General features: G+C 42.0%; 1 protein-coding gene across 6 annotated transcripts in view; it reads right to left on the reverse strand.

Annotated features, from left to right (window-relative positions):
- ntrk3a (neurotrophic tyrosine kinase, receptor, type 3a) overlaps positions 1-12,062 on the reverse strand; it is a 260,675-nt gene extending 248,613 nt beyond the window's left edge. For all 6 annotated transcript variants that reach the window (XM_031801796.1, XM_031801793.1, XM_031801795.1 and 3 more), the window contains exon 1: positions 11,503-12,062. In XM_031801796.1, coding sequence (XP_031657656.1) covers positions 11,503-11,741 — 239 coding nt within the window. In that variant the 5' untranslated portion in view covers positions 11,742-12,062. The remainder of the gene's footprint in view (positions 1-11,502) is intronic.
- Positions 12,063-16,256: the final 4,194 nt, after the last annotated feature.

Consider the following 16,256-nt stretch of genomic DNA (forward strand, 5'->3'; position numbering starts at 1 on the left):
TTCTAGCTGTACACATATCTGCTCTAGCTGTACACAGATCTGTTCTAGCTGTACACCTATCTGTTCTAGCTGTACACCTATCTGTTCTAGCTGTACACATATCTGTTCTTGCTGTACACAGATCTGTTCTAGCTGTACACAGATCTGTTCTTGCTGTACACATAACTGTTCTAGCTGTACACCTATCTGTTCTAGCTGGACACAGATCTGTTCTAGCTGGACACAGATCTGTTCTAGCTGTACATATATCTGTTCTAGCTGTACACAGATCTGTTCTAGCTGTACACAGATCTGTTCTAGCTGTACATATATCTGTTCTAGCTGTACACAGATCTGTTCTAGCTGTACACAGATCTGTTCTAGCTGTACACCTATCTGTTCTAGCTGTACACATATCTGTTCTAGCTGTACACAGATCTGTTCTAGCTGTACACAGATCTGTTCTAGCTGTACACAGATCTGTTCTAGCTGTACACCTATCTGTTCTAGCTGTACACAGATCTGTTCTTGCTGTACACATAACTGTTCTAGCTGTACACCTATCTGTTCTAGCTGTACACAGATCTGTTCTAGCTGTACACAGATCTGTTCTTGCTGTACACAGATCTGTTCTAGCTGTACACCTATCTGTTCTAGCTGTACACAGATCTGTTCTTGCTGTACACAGATCTGTTCTAGCTGTACACATATCTGTTCTAGCTGTACATATATCTGTTCTAGCTGTACACCTATCTGTTCTAGCTGTACACATATCTGTTCTAGCTGTACACCTATCTGTTCTAGCTGTACACATATCTGTTCTAGCTGTACACAGATCTGTTCTAGCTGTACACAGATCTGTTCTAGCTGTACACATATCTGTTCTAGCTGTACACAGATCTGTTCTAGCTGTACACAGATCTGTTCTAGCTGTACACATATCTGTTCTAGCTGTACACAGATCTGTTCTAGCTGTACACAGATCTGTTCTAGCTGTACACCTATCTATTCTAGCTGTACACAGATCTGTTCTTGCTGTACACATATCTGTTCTTGCTGTACACAGATCTGTTCTAGCTGTACACAGATCTGTTCTTGCTGTACACCTATCTGTTCTTGCTGTACACAGATCTGTTCTTGCTGTACACATATCTGTTCTTGCTGTACACATATCTGTTCTAGCTGTACACAGATCTGTTCTAGCTGTACACAGATCTGTTCTTGCTGTACACAGATCTGTTCTTGCTGTACACATATCTGTTCTAGCTGTACACAGATCTGTTCTAGCTGTACACAGATCTGTTCTTGCTGTACACATATCTGTTCTAGCTGTACACATATCTGTTCTAGCTGTACACATATCTGTTCTTGCTGTACACATATCTGTTCTAGCTGTACACAGATCTGTTCTTGCTGTACACAGATCTGTTCTTGCTGTACACAGATCTGTTCTAGCTGTACATATATCTGTTCTAGCTGTACACAGATCTGTTCTAGCTGTACACATATCTGTTCTTGCTGTACACATATCTGTTCTAGCTGTACACAGATCTGTTCTTGCTGTACACAGATCTGTTCTTGCTGTACACAGATCTGTTCTAGCTGTACATATATCTGTTCTAGCTGTACACAGATCTGTTCTTGCTGTACACAGATCTGTTCTTGCTGTACACCTATCTGTTCTAGCTGTACACAGATCTGTTCTAGCTGTACACATATCTGTTCTAGCTGTACACAGATCTGTTCTTGCTGTACACATATCTGTTCTAGCTGTACACAGATCTGTTCTAGCTGTACACAGATCTGGTCTAGCTGTACACATATCTAGTAGGCTGCCCTGCTGATTTGTCAATGCACTGGTTAAGTTTTAATACGGCCAGGGGAACTTTGGAGTTGGATCAATAGAAACTAACTCACCAGAATGACTTCCTGGTCTCATTCTGTCATGGTGAGATAGCTGTTTACGTGCTCCTAATATCAGCAGGGCAATGAGACATCTCATCCTTGGACCTTAGCCATTCTCTTGACCACCAGCCCAAAATGGTTTCAATAAAATAAATGGAGGTCAAGACACCGGTCTGACAGCTAGAAAACTTTTCATTAACAAGAACAACAGCTTAGCAGCCTCCTTTAGAACTGAGGATGGGGATAAACACTGAAATATATGTTCTATAACAATAGTGGGGGAAAACACCTTTATTATATTCATATCATATCATATTCCTATCATTTTGTTTATGGCTAACAAACCGCCGGGAAAACTGTTATACTACTACAAGTATATTTCCTTTCCCAAACATTTAAATAAAATTTCAGGGACTCTCGATTAGACTTCAACCTACAGTAATATGCCCTAACGTGTGTCCCAAAGTAGCAGTTATATCTCAATCTATACCAGCAGCCTTGGAAGCCCCCCCCAGAATGTGAAGTACAAAGTGAAAGTGAGGAACAAGTAGAAGGTGTGAGCTGAGCAGGTGCCTCCTGCCTCCTGAGATATTCCACTGGCTCTTGCTGCATATCAATGAGCATTACAGAGCCCCGGGGCTGTCTGCACAGATATCCACCCAGCACAGCACAGGCACCGCCACCTTACTGCTTCAGGTTCAAACAGACGCCGTAAGACAGCAGCCGCCATTGATCTTCGCAAACTCTAAAGGTTCCATCACAAAGTGCTTTAATACGTTTGGGAGGTCACTTCATAAGGATACTTTTTACATGCATAAAACATACACCATTGGAACTGCCCTAACTGCTGCAGTGTCCTGGAAAGTGTCCTTTTTCCTACCTCTGCATAGTGTTGAAATATACAGGTCAGTGAGGAGGTCATTTCAGTGATGTGTTCAGACATCTTTAGAACCATAGGTCTGGGGATAGCATGCAGAATGAAGGCTGTGCCACCGTAAATCTGCCAGCTGCCAACTAAACCAAGAAATGAACTGCTCAGGATCATCCACTGTGCTCTACAGTCTATCAGGCGCTTCATTGGCCCTGCAATGAATAAAATATAAGCAAGAACCAGGAGAGAGAAGGGGGGGGCAGTGAGATCAGGAGAGAGAGAGAGAGAGAGAGAGAGAGAGAGAGAGAGAGAGAGAGAGAGAGAGAGAGAGAGAGAGAGAGAGAGAGAGAGAGAGAGAGAGAGAGAGAGAGAGAGAGAGAGAGAGAGAAGGGGGGGCAGTGAGATCAGGAGAGGGAGAGAGAGAGAGAGAGAGAGAGAGAGAGAGAGAGAGAGAGAGAGAGAGAGAGAGAGGAGAGGGCGGGGGGGGGGGGGGGGGGGGGTATTGGGAGGGATTAAAACTGGAACTGAAAACTCGGGGAAAAAATAAATTACCTTATTCATACAAATGATTGAAACATTGTAACAATCACCACAACACTTTTTCTGAGAATTAGATCACAAGTGTTCAGTATCATTGTTATTGCATTAGATTCCCATATAATCATTTTCTATTAGGAACCAGAGAGACGAAAGTGCATCCAGACTTCTAATTTGTCCCCCCCCCCCCCCCCCCCAGACAAGTCACATGAACAACATATTACTAAAGCTGTCACATGATGAAATACTGGAAATATATAGTGTATGTCTCCGTAAAAACAATCAGTGAGTGACAGCAGAAGATATACAGTGTTTTAGGGAGAGAGAAAGGGTGGATTGATCAATATTTCAAAGCGGTCTGGAGACATTGTTTGAAAGGCAGGCTGAGGCTCCTCACAGAGAGCAGCCACTGTTTGTAGATGGCTCAATGGCAGAGAGGAGTGCCAGTATTGTTACCCACTCATCTACAGTGAAACAAGAATTGGATAAGGCCAGATTTAACCAACCAACCAAAGATTGTAAATCTTTAGTTTAACGAACAACGAACATGAAGGTACATTCCATCTCTGAGGATAAAAATACATAGATAAAGTCCTACAGTGTCTTGTACAAAAATATCCACGATGACACTGATTTTCCCTAGTGTTACAGTAGGTAGTTAATTTAATCTCCATAATTTTATTCATAGTCTTTACACCTCCAGCCACAGGAACTGGTAACGTAGGAGCCAGTAACATATACAAGAAAAGGTCTCAGTCGAAGACAAGGGGCTGGCAGAGCATTTTGTGATTTGCTCATCATCTCAGCAGGGGAGTTAGTTGTCTGGCACATACACACACACACACACACACAGTCTTTTAGTGCTATTTATATATACTGAACAAAAATATAAACGCAACATGCAAAGTGTTGGTCCCATGATTCATGAGCTGAAATAAAAGATCCCAGACATTTTCCATACACAAAAAGCTTATTTATCTCTATGTTGTTTACATCCTTGTTAGTGAGCATTTCTCATTTGCCAAGACAATCCATCTACCTGACAGGTGTGGCATATCAAGAAACTGATTAAACACCATGATCATTACACAGGTGCACCTTGTGCTGGGGACAATAAAATGCCACTCTAAAATGTGTAGTTTTGTCACACAACACAATGTCACAGATGTCTCAAGTTTTGAGAGAGTTTTCAATTGGCATGCTGACTGCAGGATTGTCCACCAGGACTGTTGCCAGAGAATTGAATGTTCATTTCTCTACCGTAAGGCGTCTACAACATCGTTTTAGAGAATTTGGCAGTATGTTAAACCAGTCTCACATTTAACCACACCAGCCCAGGACCTCCACATCCAGCTTCTTTACCTGCAGGATTGTCTGATACCAGCCACCCAGACAGCTGATGAAACTGAGGAGTATTTCTGTCTGTAATAAAGCTCTTTTGTGGGGAAGAACTCATTCTGATTGGCTGGGCCTTGCTCCACAGTGCGTGGGCCAGTCTCCCAAGTGGGTGGGCATAAGCCCTCCCAGGCCCATCTATGGATGCGCCCCTGCCCAGTCTTGTGAAATCCATAGATTAGGGCCTAATGAATTTAGTTCAATTGACTGATTTCCTTCTACAAACTGCAACTCAGTAAAATTGTTGACATTTTTGCATGTTGCGTTTACATTTTTGTTCAGTATAGATGCTGCTGATTCAAACTCTACACTATATTATACAACAATGTGTTTAAGCCATCAGATGCAATGTCACAGACTGTATGTGCATTCATTCTTTGCAATAGATCAATTAAGAGTCCAGTCATTGCTCATGTTCTCTACACCAGGGAATGCACATACCAATGAGGTCAGAGAGGTAAACGAGACTGACATTGTTCATCTTAATAAACAGGCAGGAATGTAAAAACAATGAAACAGGGACTCAATGCATGCATTCCGTGTATTGAGAGACGAATGGTTGCAAGAATTGACCAAGGGACTCAATACAGTGCATATGCATTCCGTGAATTGAGAGAATACTAGTTACAAAAGTTCAGTAAGCATGATGTACAGAAGCACCGTTGCACATGACCTGTCCATCTAGTACAGTGAACATCGTGTTCTGAACAATTTCAAAATAAATGGATGTTCCCAACTGGGAAACACGTTGGAGGAGAAAGGATCTCAAAGATCAATACCATATAAAATAATGTACACCCTAACTATTTCTTCCCCCAAAACATCACACAAACAAAAATATTGTTTCCGGGGGAAATTGATTTGTTGGACCTTGACAGTGTCCGTTGTCACATAAACACATACAGACATACAGTACATGGGTCTATAATATAAGACTATCCCTGCAATTGATCTGTGCCATTATCTATTTCATAAACAGGGTTGCCCTCTGCATAATGCACATTAGGGGTCACACACGGGTGGTACCACGAAGGGGACAGTAGCATAATGGCCCTAGTCAAATATATAATGCCTTTTCAGTAGGGGTGGACAACAAGACAAGAGGGAGTATGCTTTCTGTTATCAATTTCAAAAAGGGACAATGGACGCTAATGTTATTGGAAATCATAATGAATTATAATGAAAGGTCAGTCATGCATGCAGGTATATTTCCATCCCAGTTGTAATGGTGACCAAAAAGCTTTTTCAATCCCTCAAGGTCATCAGTGGGGTCGTTGGACTGACCGCTCACTATCCTAGTTGGAAAACACCAAATACAGCAACTGTTTCAACCCCGACATGAATGGACAAACTAAGTTGTCTTAAAATCATCACATTTTATTTACTGAAGGCAATGCTACAGTATATAACCAACCTGTAGTACTTGACTGTGATGTTTTCATGTTTACCCAATGTCACAAAAGGATTAGGAGCATGCCACATTCATCATAGCATTATGTTCATCAAAATTGATTGGACTACATATGCTATATCTTTCTCAATCATCCAGGAAGTGGCTTTGTCACCTCAATGCACATTATGCTATTCACACCTTGTGCTGCTGCTATACCATGGAAAAGCTAAACGCCTCCAGATTCAAAACATTTGAAGTACGCTGTGATTTCTGAGTTGATCTTGTCAACTGACAAAGTGACATTTGATGGAGTACTCGGTTGGGTTTCTGCATGACTGGCAAGGTTCCGCCTGTGAGTTAGCTCCAACTAGGATCACTGTGAGGCCAATCCTTAGAGAACGGCTCAGGATCATAGATAGCCTAGCAGTAACTATAGATCTGAAAGCAAAGCTGAAGCTCAAGATGTTTGTATGCCATTTGATGACAGTTCATTTCCTAGATCCAGCTCTCAGATCTGGTGAAGCGGACCTCAGCAGAGAGACGCCAGATTGGTTTAAAGATCTGTCCACAGAGATACGACCACAGTTGTACTTGAGAAGAAGTAACACACCTGGCGGTCACTTAACATGTAAGTTGATCAATTATGATAAATGATTAACAATAGATGATGAACCATCTCTAAACCACAAAGCATGATAAACCATATTTTCACCAGGTAAGGGGCGGGCATGGGTCCACTGGTACACTCTGCCTTAAAGGGACCGTACACAGATTACACTTCCACAACAGCAATCATAAAATATGCACTCCAAAATGGCAGTCCCCTCCTCCTCTTTCTCACATATACTGTATGCCTCAATCATGTTGAATTCTGTTGAATAAAGATTTGTGAAAACACTCTGACAGTCCTTCCATCTGTCAGTCTGTACACAGATGTACTCCATGTACTGTACTCTGTACTCAACTGTGTCGTTAATTCGCTCTGGTTTAAAAGAGGTGCTCCATCTTCCTCTGAGGCAGAGCAGGGGGTGTGGGAGGAGTGAGGTCACTCACAGATGAAGCCTCCTTTTCATAGCTTCCCCACATTTTGGTGAACATGTGCAGGCTAACTCCCACTCTCTTAAGTGTAAGCTTTCTGAGAGACCGTGGAGCGATAGCAAATGGCTCAACATACACTACAGGACCAAAAGTATGTAGACACCTGCTCATTGAACATCTCATTCCAAAATCATGGGCATTAATATGGAGTTGGTCCCCCCTTTACTTCTATAACAGCCTCCATTCTTCTGGAAAGCTTTTCCACTAGATGCTGGAACATTGCTGCGGGGACTTGCTTCCATTCAGCCACAAGAGCTATTATCTTTAGGAAAGCAAAACTTTCCACTGTGCAAAGGACGTTGGGCACTGATGTTGGGCGATTAGGCCAGGCACGCAGTCCAATGTTTCCCAAAGTTGTTTGATTCAGTTGAGGTCAGGGCTCTGTGCAGGCCAGTCAAGTTCTTCCACACCAATCTCAACATACCATTTCTGTATGGATCTTGCTTTGTGCATGCGGGCATTGTCATGATAAAACAGGAAAGGGCCTTCCCCAAACTGTTCCTACAAATTTGGAAGCACAGAATTGTCTAGAATGTCATTGTATGCTGTAGCGTTAAGATTTCCCTCCACCAAACCTTACAGTTGGCATTATGTATTGGGGCAGGTAGCGCGTTCCTGGCATCCGCCAAAGCCAGATTCATCCACCGGACTGCCAGATAGAGAAGCGCTGTTCATCACTCCAGAGAATACATTTCCACTGCTCCAGAGTCCAATGGCGGCTTTACACCACTCCAGCCGACGCTTGGCATTGCACATGGTGATCTTAGGCTTCTGTGCGTCTGCTCGGCCATGGAAACTCATTTCATGAAGCTTCATTGCTTCCAGAAGCAGTTTGGAACTAGTGAGTGTTTCAAGTGAGGACAGACGATTTTTACGCAATACTTGCTCAGCACTCGGCGGTTCCGTTCTGTGAGCTTATGTGGCCTACCACTTCGTGGCTGAGCCATTGTTGCTCCTAGAAGTTTCCACTTCACAATAACAGCACATACAGTTGACTGGGGCAGCTCCAGCAGGTCAGACATTTGATGAACTGACTTGTTGGAAAGATGGCATCCACGTTGGTGCCACGTTGAAAATCACTGAACTCTTCAGTAAGGCCATTCTACTGCCAATGTTTGTCTATGGAGATTGCATGGCTGTATACTCGATGTTATACACTTGTCAGCAATGGGTGTGTCTGAAATAGCCAAATCCACTCATTTTAAGGGGTGTCCAAATAGTGTATATAACGCTCAAGTAATCTTTCAAGCCATCAGTAGAGTAGGCTAGTGGTTTTTAAAATAAGCTGACCACAGCCTCTGAATTCCAGGATTTAAAAAAATGCACAGAAAACTGGCTTCTACAGAGATTGGCCTTACTAAGTACAGAGAAAATACCATTATCCTAATGGATACTCTTGATGAAAACAAATAGTCTCTTCTTAGGGTACTAAATAGACAAAGTATACACAGAGGAAATATATGAGGTGAGGTAAACTGACAGATAATCACACACACACGCACACACACAACCTTGAGCAGGAGTAATGAAAGGAAATAGGAAATATAACATTTTTGAGACTGCACAAAAAGTGCTATGTGTTGCCATTTGGATTGGCAGCAGATGTGCTTTCCCTATAATTACTGATAGCACTGTGATAGGAAGGACTTTGTCTTAAAAGAGCAGCACAAATTGAATGCCAACAGTATGTCTATGACAGGAAAAGGCCAAAAGCGTGTCTTTGCACCTCCTCTATAGGGAACAGGGTGACTGCAATTCATGAGGATATATGGCTATATCATGCAAATCCACCTGTTGTATTGTGAACGTGAACATTGAAGACTGGTCAAAGAGTGAGGCTGCTCGAGTCTTAAAACAAATGTGCCTCTCAAAGAGAACAATTTCCTCCTCATTGTCTATGCAGCGAAACAACCCAGCCTAATCCATTTCAAACACACTTGGTTTTAGAGAAATGTCCATAAGGATTAGCTTTTTCAAACATGCTCCAGTAAGCCTAACGAAGAAGAAAGATTGGTCACACAGAGCACTCCAAGCAGAGTATGACATTACCATGCCCCTGGATGATATCCCTCATGCTGCATACTAGCCTGCCATTTTCAGGAGGAAATAATACTGCCAACAATGTAATCCATTAAAGCCTAGGCCTACTGTCTGTCAGAAGCAGAAACTAAGACATAATAGCATGGCATCTATGATGTTTTGGTGCAATATGACATTTAAAGCATTACATACATAAGCCTACATTTGGATTCAATTGAAGTTGAATAAAATCCTATATTTGAGGTATGCTGCATCATTGGACAATCACAACACACACACCCTTCCAAAGACATCTTTGTGAATATTCTGGTACACAATTCCCGACATAATTGTTGATAATTGTTTTAGAAATTTGAACTCTGAACATCTGTGCCATGAGACAAATGTAGCTATAATTGAGGCCGATAGCTTTCACATTTACAATTAGTTCATGGTATATTCAAGGAAATCCTTAGGTCTACTCTTATATCGCATCGGTGTTAACAATCTATCGTGTATGTGCAGGAACAACTTCTGCATTTCACTAGTGCAGATTTTCTTCACGCCTACATCTTCGGCTCCCAACCCAAGTTAGTGTGTGGGAGCTGTCCAATGATAGGGGGTGCTGAATGACTCCTACACACATAATAGCAGAAGCCATAAGATGTGGCTCTTTACGACAGCGCTCAACAGAAATCACGCCATGAAAAGAGAATAATAAATTCCAACATTCTGCTAGAGCTGGTAGCCTACATAAAATAACGTTTGCAATTGTGTCGCTCTATCGAATGCCCAAGAGTTGTCATCTCTGTAAAATAACAACCAGCAGCCCCTCTAGTGGCCTTGTAGGGGATGTGGAATAAGAAAGCACACTAAAATGATGACACCTACAAAGTCAAGACAATCTGACTGGTGCTTGTGTGCTTGTTGTATAGTGTGCTTAGCGATTTATAACCAGGCGGCATTGTTAGAATTAGATCGTTGTAATTATGCATGTGTTTGACCCACAAATGGGGTCTACATCCTAAGCACTTAGCAAAACATTTCTTCTCAGGCTATGGAAATTGAGTGGATTCAGTGCAAAGCAAAGAGGTTGTCATGGCACCCTCGTCCTTGGCAAATCTCATCAAAGAATCATTAATGAATTGGGGTTTTGTTCAACCAAAATATTCTCTTCAGCTTGCGATGTAATGGCCCAGATCCAAAATCTCTACATATATTGATATTGATTATATTGTTTCTTTCGTGTCTCAAACTACTATTCTTCTGTTTTCTTTTCGAATCATTTAGAGGTGAATATAAACGGGTGAAATCCAAATTCACCATGCTGTGAGTAAGAGTCCTAAATGGCTTAAAATGCAGATGAAAGAGCTACGAGCGGTGGGGGAGATGGTTCCTCTCCAGAACTAATGGCATTTTATTTATAAAACAAAAGCCTTGTAACGGGAAGGATGTCAACAGTGTCCGTGCTCTATTTTTACGGACACATTACTTATAGAGTCCAAAAATACTTTCCATTGGAAATAAATGAGGGGAAACCTTCTGTCAAGGACATTTTACTTTTCCCAACAGGTTTAAATAGCCTTTTTATGTTATCAATATGCGGATACTTCATCAGAATAGCCACTGATATGAGTGAGTGACATGGTAAAAAAAAATAGGAACATCAAACCTGGCTGAGAACACAAACTTGACAGGGTGGCAACCAAATCTATATAACGACGATTATTTTGAGGTAGCGTAATTGCACTGTGCGGACTAAAATGTTAAATTGTTTTATGATCAAGTAGCCTTATAATAAAACATGACACGGCTACACATTGAGAGCAGATCGAAATAAATCTCTCTCTTTCTATCTCTTGGTTTAAACATTTCACTAAGTCCAGACCACCTTTTCAGACGTTTGCAAACGTTATCAATTCTTTGAGTCGCTGACATGAATGCAAAACAGTTAGAAAAGAGGCAAACGCGGGTCTCTTGAGCAATAGTCGGTATTTGGGGTATATGAGAGCCAATGCACCAACAGGTCTATTTGGACAATTACATTGATTTTTTAAATATTTCATTTTACTTGTGGCTGGAGGACAAGCTTTGACGCACACGACGTCGTGTGAAAGGGATTTCTAGATACAAAATGTGTTAGACTCAGCTGAATCTCTGACCAGTTAGATACAGGTTTGCAGGCTTGATTATATCACATAAGGAGGTGCGGCGAGAGTAAAACAAATAGAATACAGGGACAGTTGTGGTTCACATGGGCTCAACATATGATGCACAATGGCCCACAGTGGGCAGAAATACTTACATTGAGGTGATGTTCTTGAACAGATCTTCGATGCTGTTATTTCCATTGTTCCCAGTATCTTGCAGTGCAAGCAAAGGAAAGAATTTCCCATTGTCAGACTTATTGCAATAGATCTCAGTTGGAGAACAGCTGCAGGTTGGCGGGCAGTCCAGCATATTGCTCAAGTAGTCCTGAAAGATGCTCAAAAGAAACAATACCCTCCACCAGCAAATTCGTGGTGGAATAAAAAATAAATCCATGTTTTAAAGTTTTGGGGGATAATATCCTTGAGCGTTTCTGAATCTCCTAACCGGAGCCCGTCTGACTGCAATTGTGTGGTGTGTGCGCGCGGGCGAGTGAATGTATGGAGGTATGTCAAATTGACACAATTGCGGTAATGTTCATCTATTTTATAGACGAGAACGAATAATAGTTAAAAAAATACTCCGTCAAATTAGAAATGGTTCAAGAATCACTACTCCGGGCTTGTCCTCCTCTCTAGGTTGCATGGTATAGGTTACCCTGGCTGTAATTCAGGCTGCCGTTAGCTGTTAGTTCCAGGTTGTTTTAGCACCGCTCCAAGACAGATGGATAGCGCATTGGAAACAGTGACGGGAGAGAGAGCAAGGTCCATGCTCCAAGCATCAAGTCCCACCTACTGGGCAGAAAGGAAACTGACACACCTGCAACACAGGATGCAGCTCAATTCAGATCCTAACAGCCATTGCAGAGTGTGTGTATAACACAATAACAACAGACTACTCGTTTATGGTGTTTTATCATTAGACCTATGGTTCAATGTTCAGAATTGACCCATTGTTCGTCCAGGCAAGCATGTGTCCTTTTTAGACGACTGCCTGACGAAGGATGGAAACAAAACAAATACAGAAACATTTTAAAAGGCAGCCAGTATAATGCAGATATAATTCAATGAATTATTCACAAAAATATATACAAATATGATCAGATCAGTGCTGGTCTGCTCCTACTTGTATATCTTTTTGTGAATATATTTCACTTAAGCTTGTCAAAGGGTAGACCCCCTCTCCCAAAAAATACACTTTTGCCCAGTGTTACTTTGCACTTAAATTGAAACCAAAATAAATCCAGGCTAAACTTGACATTATTTACTGTACAAATCCCACTGGGCACAAACTGGTTAAATCAACTTTGTTTCAACACAATTTGTCAAGGTATTGTGACGTGGAAACCACGTGGCAACTATATTGGATTTTTAAAAAGTAATCAACGTTTTGAGAGGGAAATTACAACCACAGGATTATGGCACCATGGTAACACATTTCAACATAGACAAACCTTGTATAAAATGTTGAATTTGTATGTTTGAAACAACATATTCAGCACTTCCAATGGATCTATCCACAGCTATCCCTTCAGCCTTCCAAGCCCAGTCCTGCTTAGCTTTGATGTTTGTCACTGCCTATTACCAATGTGCTATCATGATAATGATTATTGAGAAATCTCCACTTATTCACTGTTGCTATCAAACTCATTCCAAAGGGTAGGTTTAACAGAGCAAATGGAATGTGACCATACTTTATCAATCATATATCATCAATGATGCTATTTAGGCTTATATAGCATTTGGAATGTCATCAATGGCTATTTTTTAAAGGCCCAGTGCAGTCAAACTTGATTTCCTTGTGTTTTATATATATTTCCACACTATGAGGTTGGAATAATACTGTGAAATTGTGAAAATTATGATAATGCCCTTTTAGTGTAAGAGCTATTTGAAAAGACTGCTTGAAATTTCAGCCTTTTGTGGTGGGATGAAGTTTTGACCTGCCTTGTGACATCACCAGGTGGTACATTAGTTAATAGACCAATAGGAAAGAGTGTTCCAAACCTCTCTGCCAATAAGCGCTAGTTTTCAGTTTTCCCCTTCCCACTCAGACACTCACATACAGTCCTAGAAATTGCTCTTTGCTAAGAAGCTATTTAAAAATAAAAATAAATGATAATTTAATCACTCGAAGGTAATTGTTACCCAAAAATGATTTGATATTGAGATAAGAATGGCTGCATTGGGCCTATACATTTATCCCAAGATTCACAAAAAATAGACCATATATGTCTACGGTTTCAAGATTTTTTGAAAATGAAATTTACAAGTTAATAATAAATATATTGGATCTCCAGCTCAACCAAAAATCTAAGTTAAAGAATAGGACTAAATCAAATAAAACTGTATTTAATGTGCATTTAAAGTCCAGTTTGGGGTCTCCCAAGTGGCACAGCGGTCTAAGGCACTGCATCGCAGGCGCTATTATAGCCTGGGGTTCAATCCCAGGCTGTGTCACAAACGGCCTTGACCGGGAGTCCCATAGGGTGGTGGCGAACACGCATAACTTGATCTTCGCCTCTCCCAACCTCGATTGGGAGTTGCAGCGGTGAGACAAGATCGTAATCAAGAAATTGGGGTGAAAAAGGGGGTAAAAATGATCACTAAATATATAAACTCAGCAAAAAAAGAAACGTCCCTTTTTCAGGACCCTGTCTTTCAAAGATAATTTGTAAAAATCCAAATAACTTCACAGATCTTCATTGTAAAGGGTTTAAACAGTGTTTCCCATGCTTGTTCATTGAACCATAAACAATTACTGAACATGCACCAGTGGAACGGTCGTTAAGACACTAACAATTTACAGACGGTAGGCAATTAAGGTCACAGTTATGAAAATTTAGGACACTAAAGAGGCCTTTCTACTGACTCTGAATAACACCAAAAGAAAGACGCCCAGAGTCACTGCTCATCTGCGTGAACGTGCCTTGGGCATGCTGCAAGGAGGCATGAGGACTGCAGATGTGGGCAGGGCAATAAATTGCAATGTCCGTACTGTGGGACGCCTAAGACAGCGCTACAGGACGGACAGCTGATCGTCCTCGCAGTGACAGACCACGTGTAACAGCACCTGCACATGATCGGTACATCCGCACATCACACCTGTGGGACAGGTACAGGATGGCAACAACAACTGCCCGAGTTACACCAGGAATGCACAATCCTTCCATCAGTGGTCAGACTGTCCGCAATAGGCTGAGAGAGGCTGGCCTGAGGGCTTGTAGGCCTGTTGTAAGGCAGGTCCTCACCAGACATCACCGGCAACAATGTCGCCTATGGGCACAAACCCCTGTCGCTGGACCAGACAGGACTGGCAAAAATCTCTCTTCACTGACGAGTCGCAGTTTTGTCTCACCAGGGGTGATGGTTGGATTCGTGTTTATCCGAGGCCTGTACTCTGGAGCGGGATCAATTTGGAGGTGGAGGGTCCATCATGGTCTGGGGCGGTGTGTCAGCATCATCGAACTGAGCTTGTTGTCATTGCAGGCAGTCTCAATGCTGTGCATTACATGGAAGACATCCTCCTCCCTCATGTGGTACCCTTCCTGCAGGCTTATCCTGACATGACCCTCCAGCATGACAATGCCACCAGCCATACTGCTTGTTCTTTGTGTGATTTCCTGCAAGACAGGAATGTCAGTGTTCTGCCATGGTCAGTGAAAGCCCGGATCTCAATCCCATTGAGCACGTCTGGGACCTGTTGGATCAGAGGGTGAGGGCTAGGGCCATTCCCCCCAGTAATGTCCGGGAACTTGCAGGTGCCTTGGTGGAAGAGTGGGGTAACATCTCAAAGCAAGAACTGGCAAATCTGGTGCAGTCCATGAGGAGGAGATGCACTGCAGTACTTAATGCAGCTGATGGCCACACCAGATACTGACTGTAACTTTTGATTTTGAACCCCCCCTTTGTTCAGGGACACATTATTCCATTTCTGTTGGTCACATGTCTGTGGACCTTGTTCAGTTTATATCTCAGTGGTTGAATCCTGTTATGTTCATACAAATATTTACACATGTTAAGTTAGCTGAAAATAAACGCAGTTGACAGTGAGAGGACATTTATTTTTTTGCTGAGTTTATATTTAAAAAATGACATTTTATTTTGTCCTGTTCTTTCAGTTCGATTTTTGGTTGAGATGGAGATGTGAATCCAACATATCAATGATTAATTTGTAGACAAACTGGAATTAAAGCCAGACTAAGTCAGTGGCACAGATGGAACTATCCAAGCAGAAGAAACATCTCCTTCAAACGTTGATATTTGCGTTGTGTTGACAACCAAACACAATTCAATTCTCCCTGCTGAAATGACGTGGCATGCCCAGTAGGATGTCTGTTCCCCTCCTTCCAACCCGAAGGCTTGAAACCAACTGATTGGAATAACCTCTGTGTCAAGAAGCCTGTGCTAGGGGAAAATCCTCATATATAGCTTTAACAGGTGGTGTCAGGTAGGGCTTAAAACCCCAACTTGTTGTCACAAAATGACTCACGAACGTGTGCATGCAAAATTACAACAGGAGATGAAAATCTGACAATAAACACTATTACAAGAATGACAAACTTAATTCAACGTAAACTCCACCGTAGCAGCAGCGACAATAGATACATTCGCTGTGTGTGCAAAATAGGAAGAGGCATCATGCGGTGAAACATCGCATTCCATCTTTCAATGGAAAGAAAGCAAGAGAAATGGAATGGGCAGGGCGACCATTGAGCGATGGCGGGACAGGGCGGGACTAAAGTTGAGGAAATCTGAACATGATTCTTATCCTCCACCAATATCGCAACGCGAGTGACCAATCAAAGCTTACCATAGTTTCCAACCCCTACTGGATTGGCTGACAATGGCTGTTGATAAGTAGCACTATCTCGGTGCTTGCTAGCTTGTTAGCATCCACATGAGGGCAAGG

The sequence above is a fragment of the Oncorhynchus kisutch genome, linkage group LG22 (assembly GCF_002021735.2).
Source record: "Oncorhynchus kisutch isolate 150728-3 linkage group LG22, Okis_V2, whole genome shotgun sequence".
Lineage (NCBI taxonomy): Eukaryota > Metazoa > Chordata > Actinopteri > Salmoniformes > Salmonidae > Oncorhynchus > Oncorhynchus kisutch.